A 22,833-nucleotide genomic window follows, 5' to 3' on the forward strand; every position below is an offset into this window, starting at 1 on the left:
GAATCTGAAGTCGCGGTCCCCTCCGCTCACGCGTTTGTCCAGAGGTGTCACCGCACCTGGACCAGAGCCCATGAGACTCTGCTCCGGGTGAGGGAGCGCACTAAGGCCAAGGCCGATCGCCACCAGTCAAAGCCTCCCGTCAACATCGTGGGTCAAAAAGTATGGCTTTCTACCAGTAACATTCCATTGCGATCCATTTCTAATAAATTAGCTCCCAAATTTATTGGCCCGTTCACTATCACCAAAATCATTAGTCCGGTGACAGTCCGCCTCAAACTACCTCCTGCATACAAGAGGATACACCTCGCCTTTCATGTGTCCAAAATTAAACCCATGTTTTATGCACATATTAATCCGCCTACTCCGGTTCCCCCGCCGCCACGTCTTGTAGATGGGGAACTGACATATTCGGTTAATCGTATTCTGGACTCGAGACGGAGGGGACGAGGATTCCAGTATCTGGTGGACCGGGGACTGGGGATTACAGGTTACGGTCCGGAGGAGAGAAGTTGGGTACCTGCTAGGGACATATTGGATCACTCCCTTATTGATGACTACAATCAGCAGGTAGGCCCTTCTGGGAACTCCAGGAGGAGTTCTTAGAGGGGGGTACTGTCACGGTTGGTAAACCGTGATCTTGGGGTGTTTGCACTTTGTGGTGGAATCTGTGTGTTTCGCGTCTGCACTGATTAGCTTGTGGGCGTCTCCGTTAATTGTCATAAGCTACAGCTGCCACTCTTTACTCATCCACTATATATTGGCTTGTCTCACGTCTTGTGTTTGTGAGATCGTTGTTACATGTTTGATGTGGTTTCCCTGTTCGTCTAGCTTTAGTGTTGTATGCGTTGGAGGTCTGTGTTTTCCCCAGAACCTCATCCACTCTCCGCACGTTCACTCAGCTATGGACACTTACCTTCGGCTCCATTCCCCGCAGTTCCTATGCCATCCTCTCCTGCTGCCTACACGCCGTCATCATTCGGATTACTCACCTTCTCTCCACCACCATCAGGATTCCTCACCTCCTCACCACCACCACGGAGTGTCGTCGTCCAAGCATCATTGTTTGTTTGTGTATTTATATTCATCTCATCTCATTAAATTGTTAATCTCGCATCTGCTTCCAGACTATCCTTATACCCACCGTCACAATGTCAACATTGTAGAACATCAATGCTGAAACTAATCAACAACAGGTATTGATATCATTTTCTGTTCTCTTTAAACACATTTTCCTCTTACATGTTCTTACAACATTTCAGCCAAATATTAATTATAATTATAATTTTATGACTGAATTTCGCTATATAAGTTGCGACTGATAAATTCTTTGCGACTGAAGAAAGGGAGACATGAACATCTTGGATGAATTGGGGTGAGTAAATTATCAGGAAATTTTAATTCTGAAAGTGGAGTTATTCTTTTAAAAACTGTTGCTGTCATGTACTCTGTACTGTAGCATGCAAAATAAGTATTTAGTTGTGGGTATTGCTTTTGCTTTGCGCAACTTGTAGGTCTCTGTCTAAAACCACTGTGACAAAATCGCTGTGTCACTCACTGACAGTGTGAACGGTGCTTACCTGGCTAACAGCAATATCTGTTCGCTCGCAATTGTCTAGAAATGTGTCGATGAATAGTGAATGTTTGTCATTGTTATTACTTGAAGTTCTGATAAAGAATAAAGCAATACATTGGTGTACTACTGTAGTGCTTTATCAATAAGTTTCTGCACTGGGCTTACACACATACCATGGCTGTTTAGGTGTTCACCACTGACCGAGCTGTGGGCTAAGTAATGGTGATGGGCGTTATGTTATTGACATGCTGCATATTTCAAGACAATAAAAGTGATTTCTGAGCTTGCATTCATGTCAACCTGTTGTTGGGGACTCGCAAAACCAAAATATGAACCTTTCATTACCCATAATAGGGTCAACTTTAATATTAAAAAAAGGAAGTGGAGGAAAAGATGCAACATTGCAGTTGTTTTTTGCTTTCGAACCTTCAGAAAACTTTAACTTCTTTTTTTTTCCGAATTGACTGTGTTTATTTTATCAACATCAAACAGGTGTAATTTTTGGTCTGATTTAACAAAATTCATATGTAATTTTAACTTTAAATGGAAAATATGAAACTGCAAATAACTCATTTTTGAAAAATTGCTCACTGTGACTCAGTTTGCCAGCGCAGGTCACATATATAATCCCCATAAGGAAAAAAGATAAGAATATATAGAAATATTTTGGGGAATAAATATATTTATATATATTTAACTTTTAACTATATAACTTTATACATATTCTTAAATATTTATATTTCATAAAAAAATTTTTTTTTGATTATTAAAAATGTTTGGTGATCTCGCCATTGGTTATGACAAGATATACATACACATACATATGATCTTACATACTTCATGTAAGTCGTTCAGAAGTGTCGGGAGATGGACTTGATAGCATTACTCTCATAGTAGATCATTACAGGCACTTATAAATAATTTCCTCTATGGAGAAAATTTATGTGATTTACAGTTCACACTTCTTTTTTGTTAATTAAACATTGTGGAAAAATATAAATCATTATTATTATTTTAAATTATGCACAAACACTGCAGATATAATGCTGAGGAAAGAATTTATTTGTTAGCTTTTACAGCTTTGTAAATCATTAAAACAGATGAACAGGTCACAGAGGTTGACACAAATGTGTGACATTACACCTGATCAGAATCAGTTATCTTTCACCACTAGTACATCTCCTTTAATCTCATATTTGATGGTGTTCCAGTTGAACACATTTCCCTTCGGCACATACGGTTCCTGGTTTACATAAACTGCTCTAATCTGACTGCCAGAGAGAACATAATCCCACATGTGCACATCTGTAATTTCTCCTACAAAGTTCTGATTCTTATCAAAGCCTCCCAGGTAGTTATCAGGGTCTTGACCGAGCAGGACGGTGCCACCAGGTTGAACTGAGTGACCTTTCTTATACAGCTGGTATGAGCTGCGACGTCCATCCACCCAGAAGGCAGAAAGACCAGTCACAGAGTCCCAGGTGACGCACACGTGGGTCCGGAAGGTGGAGAGAGGAGGCAGGTAGAAAAGCGCTCCACTCCCACTGAGGTAGAAGGACAAGCGGCCATCTTTCTCTCTCCACACGTTGAGCTCATCATAGTTCTGTGTGCGGTAGGCGAACAGAATGATCTCTCTCTGGCCCGAGAGCTCAGTTGCGACACGCATGCACAGAGTAAATGCTGAAAGACTCAGTGGCTTTTCAGGAGTGAGTTTAACATAACTGGAGTCGGTCTCGGTTGGAAACAGAAGCACTTTACCACCGAGACCCACTGCAAGAAAAAACCAACAGACATTTACAATAGACAAGTGAAATCCTGCTTGCAATAATCTTCATTTGATCTATTACTGTAAATCGTGTTACCTTCAGTAGCCACTGGTGTCAGACAGAAGAGAGAGAAAAATAAAACCACTGGTAACATCTTACTCCAGGTCTGAGGAAAAAGTGCAAAAGAAAATCACTTAGTCTTTTAAGAAGACAAAAACTTGTCTGCTTTAAAAATGGTTTTGAAATACAGTTTATTTCTATTAATTGTTAAATACTTTTTAAAGACATAGGCACAAAATCTTCAATAATACATACAATGTTTAATCAGTGTTATCATAAAGATCACTTCAGATCGGCTGTGTGTCTCCTAGATGGTCATGACAAGGAGTGTCTTGGGTATTTATAAGCTGAATGGGTTGAGCCCAGATTAAGATCCTCTTTTTGTTAGAAAACCTTTTTTTTTTTTACCTGTTTAACCTGTAGAAGGAAGATGACGTGTCCTGCAGTGACATTGCTTTTATAGATTAATTTAATGAGAGAATAAGCATGTATATTTATTCTATAAAATGCATTACTCATTATACTCATCAGGTCATGTTTTATGTGTTTTATGAAAAATAACCAGAGGAAAATTTAAATTCTTTTCATTCACTTTTTCATAGTTTGATTTAAAGACATTTTTGACATCTCTTATGAAACTAGAGGAGACAAATGTTTATTGGGCAAAAAAAAAAAAAAAAACACAAAAAAAACTTTTACTTTTTCCGTAGAAAAAAGGAGGCATCAAACTTTAGATAAGCTCTCCATTGCTGTTCAGGAGAATTAGTTGAGTTATTACAGACTTGGTTTGTGATTTTTCTGTCCTACCATCAGACGTGAAACTAAATGCCACTTTACAGACATCAGAAGCATAAAAAGAGAGAGTGAAGCGGGGAAACAGAGGATTCAGTGTTAAAGGGATGAAAGAGGGATTGAGCCTCCGCAGTGACTGTGTGTCTGTGTTGAGCGTTTGTCTCTCAGAAGGAGAGATGCTGTGAAAGCACCATGGAGCTGGAAGTTGCTGTTGGGTTCAGAAAACAGACCAGGTACAAGAAATCAGTTTATTCTTTTCTTTCATGATATTAGGTTTCTTTGTGTAGTTTTGTTGGGGTTAGCAGTTGGGGGTATGCTCATGTTCAGCTTTAACCGCTTTACTTTTTTGAACACTGTTAATGAGAACAGTCTTATTTAACAAAGCACATTAAATCAGTATTTAATCAGCTGTTTGTAGTCTCAGAGGTTTGGGATCAGTTTTTTTTTTCAACAATGTTCACATGTGACAGTAAAGACATTTACATTTCAAATGACATTGACAGTATGTTACAAAAGATTTATATTCAAATAAATGATGTTCTTTTGAACTTTTTATTCAAAGAATTAAAAAAATGAAAGATATTTAGCACCACAATGTTTTCAATACTTATAATGATTAGAAATGTTACAGCCAATCAGAAACTGAAGGATCATGTAACACTTAAGCTTTGCATTACAGGAATCGACTGCATTTTAAATATATATTCAAATAGAAAAGAGTTATTTTATATTGTAATACCTTTTACTGTTTTTATTGTGTTTTTGATTTTTTTTAAAAAGCAGCCTTGGTGAGCACAAGTGATGCCTTTAAAAAAAAAAAGTACAGACTGTCTGGATTTGAAAATTATTTGAGTAGCGACAGAAATTGTGAAATATAATATCTGTTGCAACCTCATCTGTTATCATCACTCATCCAGACAAAACACAATAAAGCAACAGTACTATCCTCTTCTTCTCTCTCCACATACTGTAACTGTATATTCAGCATCAAACAAACTTTTATTGACTTTATTTTTATTTTTATTATTTGCTCTACGCTGGAAAAGAGATCACACTGCATCTAGTGTCGGATTCACAAATCTTAAGAAGTTCATATGAATGAAAGCATTTTTGCAACAGTATAGGAACACACTCTCAAACGCCCCAGACATTGTTTGTATTTAGAACTTTTTTAAGATACATACTTGAAAATACAAAATATTCTTAACTTCATACTTAAGTTTATTCTTAAAAATATGTTTTGTGATCTGGCCAATGGTTACGAAATGATGAAATCCGCAATAATAATCATTACCACAACCTTTCTAAAGAACTGTTATCTTCAGACAAAAGTGAAAATATTGTGGTCATCCAGAACGCCTGTGAGAACTGCTCAATAAGTTGTTGTGTTTGTAAGGCCTCTAACAGTTCATGCTTTGTTTCCACACACATTATGCAACCATTTCTCACACACTCACACACACTCCTACACATCAAATACTCAATGCTCTTGCTGTCCCTTTCTTCAATGTACATATTATCTTAAAAATTTCAACATAAATGCTACAGTAAAAATCTGTTCATTTTTAAAATAAGTTACCCGACATTGTAAAATGATGAAAATTTATATTAGGTTCACTAATACAACACATTTTATTGTAAAATATTACATTCAACATTACAATGCATATAATTTCACAGAGTAAATATCACCTTTTATAATATATTATTTATCTATTTATATTTCTTCTTTTTATCAGTTACGTACATTTGACAAATTACTGTAATGCCTCCCATAATGCCTGAAACATTGTTGCCTTATCTTGAATTTCTGGCAATCCCAGCTGCCAGGGTTTCTGTAGAGCAGCTGTACTGCCCAACAGCAACTGTGATCATTCATTCTCCTAATTCTACTCTCTCTCATTCACGTACTCTATGAACCCATCCAATGGTCAGAGCAAAACAGCTGTTGTGTGTCACTCCAAGTTATGGGATAGCAGCACCCAGAATAGTATGAAGATAGACTCTTGCAGCACTTTTTAAGCTCTTCTATTTAGTTTGCAAGGAGATTGATCACATCTGGAGCACTTTACTGAAATCCTCAAGTTTGGTTAGTACTTAATCTGCAGAGTTTGAAACTTGCATGTAGTGAGCTTCTGAACTAACACCACATGTTGTGACTTACTTGTGATTACTTTGTTATTTGCATGAGAGTTTTAAATTAGAGAAGCTTATTGCTCATACTTAGAGTTTGTTACACACACACACACACACACACACTCAATACTCAGAACACACCAACATCAGCATAGGAACTAGGGGTGGGTGATATAGCCTCAAAATCATATCACAATATTTCAAGAATATGTGATATTATGACAATATAGGAAAAAAAACATGGAACAACATTTTATTGGTGATTGCAGCTGGCAGGCTGGTAGGTAAAATCAAAGGCATTTTCCATCCTTTTCCAATGAGCTTCAGTCATCGATGACAGACTATCTAATCCGATGTGTAAATCTAGTGTCATAAGGTGGCAGCAGCTGTGTGTTCGACTTAAAGCAGACCGATCGGTATGACATTAAAATACTGCAAGACTGTCTTGGATCTTATTTACATTGGATGTGTCTGCGGCGCATTATGGCTCTGACGCGACCACTGGAGATGATCGTGGCCACTCTAGTTTTTACACCAGCTGGCAGCCATGCTGCGGCACATTTCAGAAGCGGCTCTCTGTGCTGCTTTGCTAAAGATAGACGCCTCCTCTATTTTTGGCACTAAGAGTTTGCGCTCAAATTTGCGATAGAACTGCTCTCGCTATGTCTTACATTGATCAGTCTGCGCAGTGCTGCTTCAAGTCGAACACACCTATTGGGTTTGTGGTGTTGTTGTTGTTTGCGCTAGGGAGCATAAATGCACCATAAGTCACCCGCGTTGCTATGTCATTGATATTGCAATATGACACTTTTTATCATATTTATCATATTTTATCATATAACAGTTTATATCAGAATTATTATAAATGATATAATATGGCACACCCCTAGTAGCAACACACTCACAATCACTCAGAACACCCCAGCAACCACATAACAACACACTCAGAACACAACCACTCAAAACATCTCAGCAACAGCATAACAACACACTCAGAACACAACCACTCAAAACATCTCAGCAACTTACTTAAAACACTCCACTCACATTTTATATAAATGTAAAACTCTAGTTTGCATCAGTCATGAACAAAGAATGTCAGTGGGTATAGAGGAATGACATGAATAAAAAATGGAATGTACTTTGTCAACAATCAGCATACAGAGTTGGCAGCAGTTTTCAGAGAAGAGAGAGAATGCATGAGGTCTGTGTACACACTACAGCAGCTAGAGAACACATGCTACAGACTGTGAGATGATGCACATTTCACAAAACTTATTGAGCAACTGTGGTGAAATATATCTTAACATCTAAAAGAATGTTAAGGCGACTGATTAAGAAAAGCAGAAGTGTGTCTGGCTGGCACACAAAGGATGCAAGTCTCACCTGAGGAGTTGATCGGCAGGAGTGAGACTCATGCTCTATTTGGTCAGGGTGAGTGTGGAGATTGTAGATCCACCGACTTCAGAGAGAGTTACGAACTGCTGAAGGAACTCACAAGAACCTGCTACCTCCCAAGGAACTTTTCCCTGCAATTCATGGAGAGAATGCCTCGGATCTGCCGATCTTGTTTACTTTATTCATGTGTCGGGAAACGACGACAAGGGTGCTACTCAGTTCATTTAGTTATGCTGGTATCTTGTCTTTGCAATGTGAAAATCGTACTCTGTCCATTGTATTTTTTTGTTTTGTTTTATTGTATACCGCCCCCACCCCACCACCACAAAAAAACAGACATGTCATTCGAAGTCTCTCATCTCATTTACTGATTATTCACACAACATTGACAAACAAAACCATGGCCACTATCCCTCATTCACCATCAACCTCTGTGGAAATTGAACCACCCCAGACATAGCAACTCCAGTCTGGCCAACTGTGCAACCAAGACCCGTTCCTCCACCTTTCATTTCATCCCAACTCAGTTCAGCAGTCCTCATCCCTGATCTCAGGTACACTTAGCCACCACCCCTCCAGGTGGAACTGCTTCATTTTAGCCAGAACCTATGCAATTTTGCACATCCACATCCACTGAAACTACACCATCTTCCTCAGTGTCATAGCATAGCCTACCTGGTTCCCTATCTGTCAGTCACTACGAGTTATGTCGAACGACATATGGGGTCTCACTTGGGAGGCCAATAATCTCTGAATTTAAGAGAAAACGCCAATGAAAAATGGCTAGTGGATTAACATAGCTGAGCCACTCCCCGTGCCAACGGGTATAAATAGGGCGACAGGTGCATCCACTCATTAGATTTTTGCTTCGGATCTGAGTAGTTGATGAGAGCAGTAACTACAAAGCCACTTCATCTTTGTTTTGAGGAGCTGTTCCTGGTCGGTGTGACGGCGCGGTACAGCGGTGTCCCTGTGAAACGGCGATTCCCCTGGGTGCTTCGGCTAAAAGAGACAGTTCCTAAAAGAGCAAATCATGGACGATTCGTGTCTTTTTCAAGATGCCGTTTTGTCCGTGTCTTTCTGGATGCGGTCGTTTCCTGTCTTCGTTTGACAGTCATGAGCGATGTCTGCAGTGTCTGGGCATCCAACACGCTGAGGCTGCGCTCGTGGATGACTCATGCGTCTACTGTGGGCGTATGAACATGGCAGCACTGCGATCGCGTCTCTCACTCCTCAAGGGGAGTGCAGCAGACCCCTCTGTTGCCACCCGTCCCGGTTTCTCTGGCTCGAGCAGAGAACCGCCGGCTGGCGCTCTGGGAGATCTGTGGGTTACAGTGAGAGCTTCTCCGCTGGGCCACGCCCCACGGTGACCACACCGCCCAGTCCCGAGCTCTCGCGGCTGGATGATTGGTTTCTCGGCGCGGGACGAGGCTGACAACCTCGTTCTGCTCCGGTGCCTTTCTTCCCGGAGGTGCATGAAGAGGTGACGAAGTCGTGGACAGCCCCTTTCACGGCCAGAAGCCGCTCGTCTCCCTCTTCCATCCTCACCACCTTCGATGGCGGGGCAGCCAGGGGGTACGTGGATGTTCCCCAGCTGGAGAGAGCGGTTGCGGTGCACCTGTGCCCACAAAACGCCGCCACTTGGAGGAATCATCCGCGTCTCCAGTCCAAGGCCTTTAAGCTGTCGGCCACACTCGCTGCCAAGGCTTACAGTGCTGTGGGGCCAAACTGCCTCCGCCCTGTTTGCCATGACTATCCTGCAGGTACACCAAGCCAAGGCGCTCAAAGCAATGCACGAGGGTGGTACCGACCCGGGGTTGATGCAGGAGCTGCGCACGGCGACTGACTTCGCCTTACAGGCGACGAAGGTCACGGTGCGGTCCCTCTGAACCTGGCTGAGATGAGGCACATGGACAAAGCCCGCTTTCTCGATGCTCCCATCTCCCAGGCAGGCCTGTTCGGCGACGCTGTCGAGGACTTTGAGCAGCAGTTCTCGGCGGTGCAAAAGCAGACTGAGGCCATCCAACACATCTTGCCCCGACGTGTTCCTCCGGTTGCCACCACTCCGTCACGGGCAGTGCCTCAGCCTGCTCGTCGCCGTGGGCGCCCCCCTGCGTCCTCCACACCAGCTCCGGCCCGTACTGAGAGTTCTTCGAGGCCAGCGTGTCGAGCCCCGTGTCACTCCCGGCTGCAAAGTCCTCAAGGAAGTCGACTAAGCGGCCCTGACACAGGCAACTCGGAGATGTGGGGAACTGCTCTTCAGGAGCTGGCGAAGACAGCACCACTCCTCCCCCAGAGGAGGGCCGGGTGGAGAATCTTCAGTTTATGTTTCGTTCTGTTCCGCCGTCGAACGGCCAGTGGAACCCACTTTTTCAATAAAAGAGCAAATTCCCTTTCCTCCGAGTTGCAAGGCTCGTGGGTTGACAATGAGCGACGCCGCCTCCTCACTCTCACCCAGGACGCCCCCTTTCGCCAGCGGCCAAGAGGTCCCGGTTCGGAGACGCAACGCCTCTCCACGCGTCTCTGGCCAGTTCCTCCGGGAACACTGGGAGTGTGGCTGTGATGACTCAGGACGCAATGCTTTTGGGCCTTCCGACACGACTCCCCATTGCTGCACCACTGCAAGAAAGGTTGGACACCCTGAAGGTGTATGTGGCTGCCATTGCAGCCCATCACGATGCAGTAGACGGCTGGTCCCTGGGGAGGCATGAGCTGATCGTTAGGTTCCTGAGGGGTGCCAGAAGATTACATCCTCCTAGGACACCCATGATTCCCTCCTGGGACCTCTCTATTGTCCTGGCGGGACTTCAGAGGGGTCCCTTTGAGCCGCTGGATTCAGTCGAGCTTAAGTTCCTGTCTCTCAAGACAGCGCTCCTGATCGCGCTCACTTCCATCAAGAGGGTCGGGGACCTCCAAGCATTTTCGGTAAGTGAAGAGTGCCTTGTGTTCGGGCCGGCCTACTCTCACGTTGTCCTGAGACCCCGGCCTGGATACGTGCCCAAGGTTCCCACCACTCCCTTCCCGAGACCAGGTGGTGAACCTGCAAGCGCTGCCCCTGGAGGAGGAAGAGTGCTTCGCATATACGTGGACCGCACCCAGAGCTTTAGAACATCTGAGCAGCTTCTGGTCTGCTTGGAGGTCAGCAGAAGGGGAAGGCTGTCTCTAAGCAGAGGTTGGCCCACTGGATAGTGGATGCCATCGCCTTGGCTTACCATTCCCAAGGCAAGCCGTGCCCCCTGGGGGTGAGGGCCCACTCCACATGGAGTGTGGCCTCCTCCTATGCGCTGGCGCACGGCGCCTCTCTGGCAGATATCTGTCGAGCTGCGGGCTGGGCGACACCTAACACCTTTGCGAGGTTTTACAACCTCCGTATAGAGCCAGTTTCTTCCCGTGTGTTGGGTAACAGGTAATTGACGGGAAGGGCTGGCTCTGTGTCAAGCTTGCTGCGCCATTCCCCCTAACACGGGGATGTGAGCGCCTTTCTTCTCCCAGTAGAGTTCCCCGGTTGGCGTACCCTGGTCGAGCATCCTCCAGCACCCTCGGCAGTCAGACTTGGCGGAGCAGTCTGTCGCCAGGCCCAGTACTAGCATTAGCATGCCCGGAGTTCCGGTCAGCCCCTGTACTGGGCTAGGTGTTCATATGGCTTGGTTCCCTACAGGGAATCCCATATGTGTATTCTTCCACGGTAAGGTTTCCCTCTTGGCAAACCCGTGTCTTCCCTTGACAGACCCGTTCTGTCAGTCTCTTCTGGCAGCCTCAAAGGTAGGACCTGCCTCAGAGACCCCTTCCATATGTAGTACTGCCCCCTAGGTCAGTCCATATCAGTATATCCACATGTCACCTCCCTACGGGTAGGATGTGGTCTCCGTAGCGACCTTTTCCTAAGGCTCGCTTCCCCATTGTCTTGCCAGCTGAAAGAACAAATAGGGAAGATTTGAAGCAATCTTCCTCTGAAGGTTGAAATCCCTTCCATTAACTTTATGTGGGCAGAACAGCAGCGTGGCCTTCTCCAGCAGCGATGTACTCACCCTTTGGCCCCTTCGGTACCAAGGTCAGTGAATTTGTCACATGAGCTACAAAAAATGGAGTCTGCCTTGATGTCTGAAGTCCATTTCATGGTGGAGCAACTTTAGGTCGAACTTCAGAGTAACATAAGAGCTACACAAAAGGATCATGAGCAGTTCTCCACTGAATGTAGTCATTGCATAACTCAGGTTGACAAGCTAAGCACTCAACTAAAAGAACTTCAAACAGACATGGAGAAAGTCAAACGGCAAGATGAAAACATGACTGATCACCAAGTTAAAGGGGTACAACCAACCTCCTGTTTCACACATATCCCAGAGTGTCATCCTATTCCTGCAGGAAAATGTGACCTTTTAAAATTGACCTTTCCCACATTTGGAAGACCGTCTGATGATGCTGATCCTCTGCTGTATCTAAAATGATGTCAGGACTTTTTAGCATTGCATTCTCTTGCAAAGAGTGACTTGCTGGCAACCTTCTTTTTGAGAAAAATATCACATAAACATAAATACACATTTATTTCTTATTTATAAAAATAAAAAATATAAATACATCTTTAATTAAAAAATAGGCTTGTAATATATTTGTAAAATTATAATAAAGCCAAAATAAACAATATAAATATTTTCTGTAAAATATCCACCCATATGAGAAACATTCAGCCATTTAAGCAATATCAAATTTATTTTTACAGGACTTTCCAAAACAGTTTTAAAGACAAACGTGCTTTACAACCTCCAATGAGCAGCTTGAGAAATCACGAAACAACTTAAACAAACTACTTTTAAATAGATATTTCAAGAAACTATACAGATTTGTTTTATTTCTGACAGTTAAAAACAATTGTAATGGACAGTTCTGCATTACCAACAGAGTTAGTAAATATGGAAAATACAGCATGTATAAGCAAATCTAAATGGATAACTGGAGTGCATCCCAGAAGCCCTGCAATGTGGGCAAGTCTTCCTAAATCTGATATTGAGCCAGTGATCGACTGACAGCATCTCAATGAATCAAAACTCAATGTGTCCTTTGATTATAAAATAGCAAAGTCAGCTAACCTGAGCAGCTTGATGGTTATTGATGCTTCATTCTGGATCCATTGCTGTTGTCTGTATAGGATGGAGGATCAGGACAGGGTCAGTCAGGCCTCCAGCAGCGCCACAGTGTCCTTTCTGCCGATAAGAGACAAGGTGAATCACATACACATATGGACAAACACACACGACTACATATTTCAAACACACTGACTGTGTGATTATATACGTCCAGTGTCATGAAAAAGTGCAGGCGTTTGGAAAGAGATGTCAAGCAGCGAAGAGAGACCCCAACTGTCCTGTGGTGATCAGAGGATGGCTGTACAAGAGGGTAATGATTAGAGCACAATACTGACCATCTCTGTGTGTGTCTATGACAGCATCACCTGATAATAAGAAATATTTTACATTTTATATCTTTTTTACTTCATTTTATATCTTTTTTAACTTTTTTTCAGCTGTAATGTTTGTTTATTGGTTTCATATATGAAAAATCATTATTCCATTTTCTTTTTAAATGAATAAGTTCTAAAGTACTAAAATTAATAAAATAAAACTGAAATTATCAAAGTTCTATATAAATATAAAAATTTAAAAATATAATTAAATACTATAATAGCATATAAATACTATAATTATATATTTTGGCCAATATCATTTATTTTTAAAACAAAACAAAAAAATATCTATTTTAAGAGATTTACATTTCCACGTAGCTTTTTCTTTTACTTTAAGCCCCACAATAAGTTTTTTACAATTATATATATATATATATATAGATATATATATTGTAAACATGGTCTTTCTAAAAACATAACTGCATTTAAAAAAAAATATCTGATCATAACTGTCTTTTTCTGTAGGACAGCACTGGACTGAAATTGTGGAAAAGAAGATGGTTTGTTCTCTCCAATTACTGTCTCTATTATTACAAAGGTAAAAAAAAAAATTGTCTTATCTATGTATTTGACTTGAATTAGATGTTTTAAAGTGCAATCTTTTTTTTCATTTAAAAAATAATTAAATTATAATTTTTCTCTTTAGGTATTTAAGTCTTATTCCCTGAAACCCCTCTTTAAATCTGTGTCTCCAGACAGCCGTGAGGACTCTGTTTTGGGCAGTATTCCTCTTCCCAGCTACAGGATCCTCTACTGCTCCCCTAGAGAGTGCAGGAACCGGAAATATGCATTCAAGGTGGGAGTGAACGTCTTTTGGAGGAGCCGCATGAATCTAAATGTTCATATGGTCTCATTGTACACCTGTGCGTGTAGGTGGTTCATGAGGGGATGCGGCCGTACATCATGAGCGCTGAAACCCAGGAGGACATGTTGGGTTGGGTCAGGGCTCTCAGCCAATCGGCAAGCATGGAGGCTGATGACATCATCAACAGGTGAACCTGAGCTCTCGGTCTAAAATCACTCCACTTGTATGGAATCTGCTATTTACTTTAATATCTCTTCTTCTTTAGACGCTGTGCAAGTTTTCAGGACTTCACTCAGATGGGCGATAACGCTGAAACCATGGAGCTCCAGCACACGGCCATGTTTCCTCAACGAAACGCCCAGACCACAACAAAACTGAGCAGGGTACAGACAGAACCGAATCTAATGGATCAAGACATGATGGGAATTAAAATGAAGACACCAGAGCTGAGAGGAAGACATGAGAGCAGACAAATGTAAATGATCTGAGATGCTTCAGAATGATGATGAACTGAAAGAGTCTTCATAGCCTTTTTATACTCATGTCTTACACATTTGGTAGCATTTAAATTGAAGTTAGTCAAGGTCAATCGTGGTCTCTTGTGCCAATACAGCATAATTTAGCTTTGGATTACCATCTAATAGTCATCTGTTGTTGTTGTTGTTGTTGTTACTGCCCTCTTAAGAACTCTCTATACAATTTAATTGGTGTAAACTAGTTAGTGTTAAACCAGATGAGAACCCTTTCTATGTAATCTCTTTCTATAAATAACAAGGCTTTTCCACTTGGTCCATTATCAGTGGTGCCATCGTGTTCTTCAATAACAGCCTCTTTGCAAATACCTGCAAGTTGCAACCCATTGTGACAGATTCACAAAACAATCCACAACGCATTAAGCTTAGCTCTCTTTCTCTCTGTCAGTGCACCTGAAGCTACTGAGCGGTTTCTGAACGCAGATGAGGAACCTTTTTGCTTCCTTCATCCGAAAGCAGTCTTTAAACAGCCTCCATTTCCCAGAGAGCATCATGGGTCACCGTGCCATAGTAATATGGGCAGAGCGGATGGTTGGCACATGGATAACTGCTCGAGTGCTCCAATGTCACCCTGCATCTACACAGAAAGGGGACATCTGCTCGACAAGGTGGGAATTAGGTATATACTGTATGCAAAAGTGCTGATACTGTGCAAAAATACACACTTTCTTTAACTTAGCTGTCTGGCTGTGTTTCAGTCCGAGTTTCCATGTTCTGTGTGCTACTGTTCCAACTACCAAACAGCAGAACACATGCCAATGTGCAAGGTAAGACAAATCTGTAAAAATAATAATATTATCAGTGTTTCAAAGTAAATTTTCCATGCAATACAGTAAATACAAAATTCCTCATTTTTGATTGGACATCTGTTTAGTTTCTGCAAAACGGATCAGTTTGAAAAGACAATTTTGTAACACTATCATGTGGTCTCGTCATGTTACATATTGCTCTAAAAAGTTACAGTAAAGCCACAAGTAGGCACATACTGCAGTTTATTCGATTTTTTTAATGCCATTTTTTCAGCTATGATTCAACATACAAATGTCATTTAGAAAATGATGTATAAGGCACTGAAATTGCATTTTCAAGACAAGATTAATGGAGTGTTTTACAAGAAAATAATATTTCATTTAACTTAAAAATGTCAAGGTGTGAAAATAGTTTCTACACTAATTTTACACCATTATTAACTACTTTATGTTGCTCCAGGCAGGTAAATCAGACATCATCATGGAGAGAGAAATACAACCAATCAGAGATCTGGAAAATGATACAGATGTGAGTGCACTATGTGTGTGTTTGTGAGAATTCATAATAAAGTTAAGATTATATATTTTTTACATCTTTGGGGTTTGAAATAATCAAGATGGAGGTTATAAGAGGAGGTATGTTTTGTAAGAAACGCACCTTTTTCTGAAGAACATTTTCACGAATCCAGCCTAGTGTTAGTTTAGTATCCTATTAATATACTATTACAGTTTTATTCATATTTTGAATTTTTATTTATATAAAAAAAGTTTTAGTAATTTTGTTGTTTTTGTCATTTTTGGTTAAAAAAAAACTAAGTTTTAAAAGTTTTAGTTGAACAAATTTTGGTACCTCAACGAAAATGAGAAATGTCGAAGCTACAAACAGAAATAAAATACATTTGTTTCTGTTTTTTCATTTTATTCATTTGAATAGTTTAACTGTAATACCCCTGATCCAGATCCTAGAGCTTGTCTTCCTGTCGTTCAGGTGGTCCTCACTCGTCTGTGTGGTTGTGATAAACTGCTGCTGTCTGTCTCTATGCAGCTGGCTCAGTTACAGGCAGATAAGGTTCGTCACACAAACAGATCACACACTAAAAGCTTGTATATAAAACACCTCACAAGCATTCCTGCCTGCTCTCTCCTTTTCTTTAGAAAAGCATTGAGTATGCTTTAGAAATCAAATGGCTGGGGATGGAAGACAGACTTCCTGGAGAGCAGGAAGTATCCCAGAAGGCTTTGCTTCAGGAGGAGCTGGTTACACTCAGAGCCAGAATATGTGATTTGTCATCGGTACAGTACTGTGTGTATGTGTGTGCTAGGGTTGCACGATTAAGATAGCAATACGACTTAGTGAGATAAATTGCAAAGGCTGTGTGTTTTAGAGTGAACCACAGCACTGTGTTCATTTACACGCAAGCAGCTCATGAGTCACAAGCTTGAGTCACTTTAACATGCATTTGGGAACGCAACACGAGCCAAACATCTTCCCAAACTTGTAATGAGCAGCGCTTATCAACAAGAAATGCTTTAAGGGCTCCCTGCAGGTTTTATCGAAATAAAGCTTGATGGTTTAACATTTGAAAAGATGAAATTAAGATAGCCATAAATATTAGGGTTGTAAGCTTAAAATTGTAAAATTTTATTAAATTATTTTTTCTTTTTTTATTATCTTAATGATGAAATATTACTCTCTCTCTCTCTCTCTCTCTCTCTCTCTCTCTCTCTCTCTCTCTCTCTATATATATATATATATATATATATATATATATATATATTATTTTTTATTTTATTTTTATTTAGTGATTTTTATATTTTTATTCAGCACTACTCCTACTAATTATTAATATTATTATTATTATTATTATTTTACAGCAATATTGATTAATCATCACAAAATGTTACAGAGCTACAAACAAGCCATTTTTAACTGTATTTTAAATTTCAGAAAAATCACAATTAGGTCTTTCTCCTCAATTCATGCAGCACTATTTTGTGCTTATCGTAAAGCCCTGTGTATATTTTGTACATATTTAATTTTGTTTTGGCAATTATTTAATTATCTTAGAGAAATTAATGTTAATTTATTCAACAGACATTATACAATTAAGTGTTTTTACGCAGTTAAACTTCCGGTTTGTTATATCTGCATTTTACAGCCAATGATCATGCTTTTAAATTGACCATAAATCGGCCGATATCTGTATATGCATCATTTCATGCATGCTATTAATGTATGAATCAGAGCTACTAAAGCAATGCCTATTTTCTTCAGGAGATGGACAAATTGTGGAGTGATTATGAAAGGATGGAGAGCGAACTGTCTGTTTTCCATTCTCACCTCCAACACATCCTTCACTTTGGATCACCACAGGTAATGCACACAAACTCTTAAGTGATGCTCTGCTTAGTGGTTAAAGATATGGACCAGTAATCACATGTTTTAAGGTTGTTCAAAGTCACTCTGGATAAATGCATCTGCTAAATGACTACTTGAAGAATTAAATCCAAACTCTATAACAGGAGCAGATTCAGGCACAGAGGCAGCTCTGGATGATGGAGGATATCTTGTGCGGTTTGAGGGTGAACAAGAACCGCTTTATGGCCTTACTGGGTCTACAGAGGCAGTGTGGTGAGTAAATGTATCAGTCTGTGTCAAAGTGCATTAATTTTAGTGTGCATATCTAAATAGTCCTCTCATTCCATCCTCCAGTTCCTCAGCCAAAACCTGTTCCCTACTGTGAGGGCGAGTTAGGAGGCCTCAACATGGTAATGAGATGCTCTTAACAATGACGTTGCCTCAAATCACCAATTCTTAATAAAAAAAAATAATTTAATAAAATTTTATTTTTTTAATTAAAATTTTTTAATAAAGATACTGAATTGGATCAGCACAGACCCGATAAGCCTGAAAAATGTTACACTAGTGCTGTCAAACGATTAATCTCATCCAAAATAAAAGTTTGTGTTTATAATAAGAGTATGTGAGTCTACTGTGTATATTTAATATTTATATATAAATACACACACACATATACTGTGTGAACTTTTATTCTGGATGTGATTAATCATTTGACAACCCTATTTTACACTAATGTTTTGAGTATAAATATACATACAGTAAATAAGAAAACATTCATATTTTGAAAAATACAGCAGAAAACTATGAGCATTTTAGCTAAAGAAACAAAGAAAATGTGCTAAAATTTTATACAAGTAAATTTGCATTCTATTGCACTGAAAAAAATGGGTCAAAGACGCTAAGATCTCCATCAAAAGAAATTTAAAAAAGTAATTTCATGTCCATAGAAAGCACCTTCAATGGTTGCAAATAAGTTTTTGGAGAATAAAATGTCAAACTTTGGTTTAAATAATGTTACATTGTCATTCACTATATTTTTGTAAAAATTCAAACATCATGCTCATTCTGACTTACATATTAAAACAAATATAACACAAGAATAAGGGAGTATATTGAATTGTATTGTGTTTTAAATTAGTAAAAAATTCTTAATAACCAATGGGCAAAACCTAGGACAGAGGCAAATTTAAAACATATAACTAATTAGTATTTGGTTTGAAAGTAATTTAATAGTCTTTTAATATGTCATAAATTGATTTTTGTTGTAAATATGCCTGACAAGATTGTTACACTGAATACAATTTTAGTGTAAACCAGGGGAAAATTATATTAATGTTTTGCTCAGAAAAACAAAAACTAAATTGCAATTAAATTAAAACAGAAAACTTTTACACTGGGAAAAACAACAATAATTGTTATTGAATAACTGTTTCTTACTTAAACCCGTACTGCTAACTGATAACTTTATATACTATAAAATAAATAGTTTCTAGATAATATATTAATAATGTACCACTGTATTGCAGGAAAGGGGTCCCTCACAATGGGTTCATCATATTTGGGGGTCCTTGGCATTTAAAAGTTTGATGTAAAGATGATACCTTTCTTTTCTCTCATGTAAAAGGAGTTTGTGACTGAAGCAGAGCAGCAGGACTACATGAAGATCCACCAGAGTTATAAGAAATGGACCCGTGAGAGTCCTGCCGACAGCAGAACGAGCACCGAACCTGAAGCCTCACATGAACCGCTGCGTCTGACACGTGTTGTGACATCAACACTTCCGACATCACTAATCGCAGAGCGCATTTTTGTGGACGACCCCTATTCTGAGCCGTCCCAACAAATCACACTGCAGTCAGGACTGAGGAGCAGCCAGAGGAGCACGACGAAGAAACCCAGCACAACTCTGCATGAGACAGCCGACAAAAACAGACACTTACACTGGGCCGACGGACCGGAAGAGATGCAACAAAAGAAACCAGCACAAAATCACAACTGCAGAGCCAGAGAGAAGGCACTGGCTGACAGAAAGACCTGGACAAACCATCAGCAAGAGGTGAGATTTAGCTCATTTAGACTGATTTCTGAAGGATCAGAAAAGTAATGATGCTGAAAATTCAGCTTTGCTTTAAATGAGTAAATTACATTTTTAAATATATAGAAATAGAAAACAGTTTATGTTTCACAAAAAAATTAACATCAGAATTTGAATCTTTAAAAATGAATACCGCAAGGTACCAAAACCCAGAGCCTGCTGGGAAACATTGTTAAATCTCAAACAAAATGACCCAGATTGCAATCAATATAAATATGGATGATTATGTGCATGTGTGCATGAATGCATGTTACAGCTCGAGCCTGGAGCCTTGTGCCTTACAAACTCTGAGTCTGACTGCGATGCTGCTGTGAGCTCTCAGAAACACCAAACTAAACCCAGACACACGGATAAAAGAGACAGAAGCACGAGGTATGGATATTACACAATCAGTGTGTCAATTCAGTCAATATACTGCATAAAAAAGTTAAATTGACCAAAATAAAATATATATATGCATGAATACAAATACCCTATGCATGGTTAAAATTATATATTTGCATGAATTCAAATATCCTGCATGGTTTCAAAGTTGCACTCGATCTTTAATTTCTCTGTGCACTTTAGGTCATGCATGTTATTTGTTTGTGCATGTCTTTAAATCTGTAGCTTTGTGCCTTAATTGCTTTTGAGAAACACCACATTTTAATTCAGTCTGAGTTTTGTTTTCATAGATGAATAACTTATTTATTCTACTGTTGTAAAGTCTCAGTTTCTCCCTTGTTGAGACTACAGTACATTCTTCTGAACACGGTTCATTCTCTTCTTTCAGTTCCGCCAGAGGGCACTTCATAGACGATATTCATCCCTTGAAACTCATTACAGCCAGTGACAAAGAGACAGATGTCCAGAAGTACACAGCAGGTACAGTACATGCATTTGCTGAATATTTTGAACATTCGGATGGAATTATCAGGAACAATTAATATTAATAATACAACAAAACGCTCAAAGAAAAATCTTAATAATACTCAAACAGCCTTTTTAATATTTCAAGTACTACTTGAAGTCATTTCGGCATCTTTAGTATCACCTGCATCACAATTTCACCTCAACGCACAAGCAATTGTTTAATAATACAATCCTGTCATGTATGTTTCTCTTCTCTTCCAGATTCTGCTGTTGTAAACTTGAGTAATGGTCACAGCGGTGATGGATGCAGATATAAAAGCCACAGGAATGAGTCGGCCAACCCAATAATGTCACAATGTGTTGATGCAAAAGTGCACAATGAATGCAAGGACAAAAAATCACAACAGTCATCTCGCAATGACATCATCGTCATAGAAAGCCACTCCATCAATCATATTTCAACTCTTACGGTGTTTAAAGGACATCAGGGAAACAATCAAATGCACAAATCTCATAAAAAGAACAGACAAAAATATTCAGTCTCCACTAACGTTAAATCTGAGTGTTTTCCGTCAAATAACCGACAGTGTGAGTTAGTTCCTGTATGTGTTCATGATGCAAAACCTCAAGAATCTCTCCTTCCAGTGGAGAATCAACAACCAGAACAGGGACCCAATCAAATGCCTGATAAACCGGTGGGAGGAGACTGTGGGCGGAGCCAAAGTCCCAAAACAATGGCACGTCTTTGCCAAGCTTATGGCATACAAGAAATCCCCAATCAATCGTCAGACACTCAACCAATCACAACCTCTGACAATCAATTGACGGCCAAGTCTGACCAATCCAAACCAGAGCCTTGCGTTTATGAGGAAATCCAGTTTAGCCCACCAAGATCAGAAGAGAACCAGAAGAATCAAACCAGTGGAGATGAAACACAGCCATCAAACCTCACTGTAAACAAGTCTGGACCGACTCACACTGAGGTCAAGAGGGAGTACAGAACAAAAAATACAGAGAAAAGTCAACCAGGAAGTGATGTTTCGTGCAATAGAGGGAAAAAGTTGAAAGTTTACAGCTCCTTAAAGAAAAGCTCAGTAATAAATCATAATGTCCAGGACTGCCGTCCACGGATAACCATGCTCAGCACCAGCCTGTAGACTAGAGAGCGGCTGCAGAAAGTGTGAGTGAATGAGGCAATAAGACACAAAGACAGAAGACGGTGAATATCTGAATTGGATAGATAGTAAATGGTAAGTTAAAGTATTAATCTACGCAATTAAATTTCATAAAAGCTTCAATCCTTAATGGAATACAATCATATCATGCTCATGTCTGTGTGTGGAGATCCTGTTTAATTAGGGATGAAGAAAACTATATTTTCATGTCGAACTGCAGTTTTAGTTAAGAATGGGTGACATTGGTGCTGTGGTTATTTTGTGTCATTTAACAACTGTCAGGAGAAGAAATCATCATTTTTTTACATGCATATTAAATTTATTTGACTACTAATATTATATCTGCATACAAACTCTTAAGGTTATTAATTGACTTAAGGAATATTCCTTACATTTCTACATGTGCATTAGCTTTGTTATGTGTTTGACCAATGATAAACACATCTGTGGCTTATTAATGGCTTTCTGTGATTTTGCCAAGTCAGACAATGCTCCTGGATCAACATCCTAGTTAGACTTCCTATAAACAGACAGATTTTAAGGTTATCAGTTAGATAACATTTTGGTCCAGAAACAAATAAAAGTTGATGATCCAGGAAAATGTTCAGCATGGCAAAAGTCATAATAATATATTAGAAGTGATTTATTAAAATAACTTTGTACTTTCATTGCAGTGTTATGTGATGCTGTCTTTGTTGTTTTCCAATTAAACCATCTCATGTTTTGATCCTACAGATTATTTCATTATTGTATTTAACAACAGGAAACCCAGAGACACACTCTGCTAACATGTAAATATAAAACTCTGATCTGGATATAATATATGAAATGAATAGTAAACGTTGGCTCACAATTCACAAATGAAAGTTTCGTCATCCTTTACTCAACCTTATGTTAATCCATATGATTTACTTTCTTCTGTAGAACACAAAATACGTTTAGTGGAATGTTCAAACTGCTCCTTTTCCATAAAAAAGGCCATTGGTTATGCCTGTCATGGCCCAGAACTGAAGAAAGTATCCTAAAAATAACATTATAATAGTAGTCCACATGACTTGTGCGCTACATTACTTACT

General features: G+C 39.7%; 2 protein-coding genes across 6 annotated transcripts in view; one reads left to right on the forward strand and one right to left on the reverse strand.

Annotated features, from left to right (window-relative positions):
- The first annotated feature begins 777 nt into the window (after positions 1 to 777).
- Positions 778 to 22,489, forward strand: LOC127946218 (uncharacterized). Of its 3 annotated transcripts, XM_052542636.1 has the most exons (20): positions 778 to 1,193; positions 1,340 to 1,372; positions 12,872 to 12,944; positions 13,024 to 13,119; positions 13,652 to 13,724; positions 13,882 to 13,982; positions 14,060 to 14,178; positions 14,257 to 14,466; positions 14,913 to 15,132; positions 15,223 to 15,291; positions 15,734 to 15,802; positions 16,262 to 16,342; positions 16,429 to 16,566; positions 17,549 to 17,647; positions 17,797 to 17,905; positions 17,987 to 18,042; positions 19,260 to 19,691; positions 19,987 to 20,102; positions 20,503 to 20,594; positions 20,844 to 22,489. In XM_052542636.1, the coding sequence occupies exons 1-20, from the start codon at positions 1,171 to 1,173 to the stop codon at positions 21,737 to 21,739; spliced, it is 3,105 nt and encodes a 1,034-aa protein (XP_052398596.1). In that variant the 5' UTR covers positions 778 to 1,170; the 3' UTR covers positions 21,740 to 22,489. The 3 variants fall into 3 exon arrangements, with proteins under 3 accessions (XP_052398596.1, XP_052398595.1, XP_052398597.1); XM_052542635.1 differs by lacking the exons at positions 778 to 1,193; positions 1,340 to 1,372 and adding an exon at positions 4,230 to 4,424 and having other exon boundaries at positions 16,208 to 16,342; XM_052542637.1 differs by lacking the exons at positions 778 to 1,193; positions 1,340 to 1,372 and adding an exon at positions 6,162 to 6,280 and having other exon boundaries at positions 16,208 to 16,342.
- Positions 2,615 to 22,833, reverse strand: part of LOC127946221 (pentraxin fusion protein-like) — a 41,882-nt gene continuing 21,663 nt past the window's right edge. For 2 of the 3 annotated variants that reach the window (XM_052542641.1, XM_052542640.1), the window contains exons 2-4: positions 12,813 to 12,926; positions 3,436 to 3,505; positions 2,615 to 3,343 (exon numbers count right to left, since the gene is read on the reverse strand). In XM_052542641.1, the coding sequence (XP_052398601.1) occupies positions 2,727 to 3,343; positions 3,436 to 3,493 (675 nt within the window). In that variant the 5' untranslated portion in view covers positions 3,494 to 3,505; positions 12,813 to 12,926 and the 3' untranslated portion in view covers positions 2,615 to 2,726. Of the gene's footprint in view, positions 3,344 to 3,435; positions 3,506 to 7,713; positions 8,412 to 12,812; positions 12,927 to 22,833 lie in introns of those variants that run through there. The other variant, XM_052542642.1, reaches the window with a different exon arrangement.

The sequence above is a fragment of the Carassius gibelio genome, chromosome A24 (assembly GCF_023724105.1).
Source record: "Carassius gibelio isolate Cgi1373 ecotype wild population from Czech Republic chromosome A24, carGib1.2-hapl.c, whole genome shotgun sequence".
Classification (NCBI taxonomy): domain Eukaryota; kingdom Metazoa; phylum Chordata; class Actinopteri; order Cypriniformes; family Cyprinidae; genus Carassius; species Carassius gibelio.

Bases quoted from the DNA above. Each gene is read 5' to 3' on its own strand.
- LOC127946218 (XM_052542635.1), top strand. From the start codon at position 4,384: ATGGAGCTGGAAGTTGCTGTTGGGTTCAGAAAACAGACCAG. The intron at 16,343-16,428 runs GTTCGTCACACA...CCTTTTCTTTAG, and splicing joins CTCAGTTACAGGCAGATAAG to AAAAGCATTGAGTATGCTTT. The intron at 16,567-17,548 runs GTACAGTACTGT...TATTTTCTTCAG, and splicing joins GAATATGTGATTTGTCATCG to GAGATGGACAAATTGTGGAG.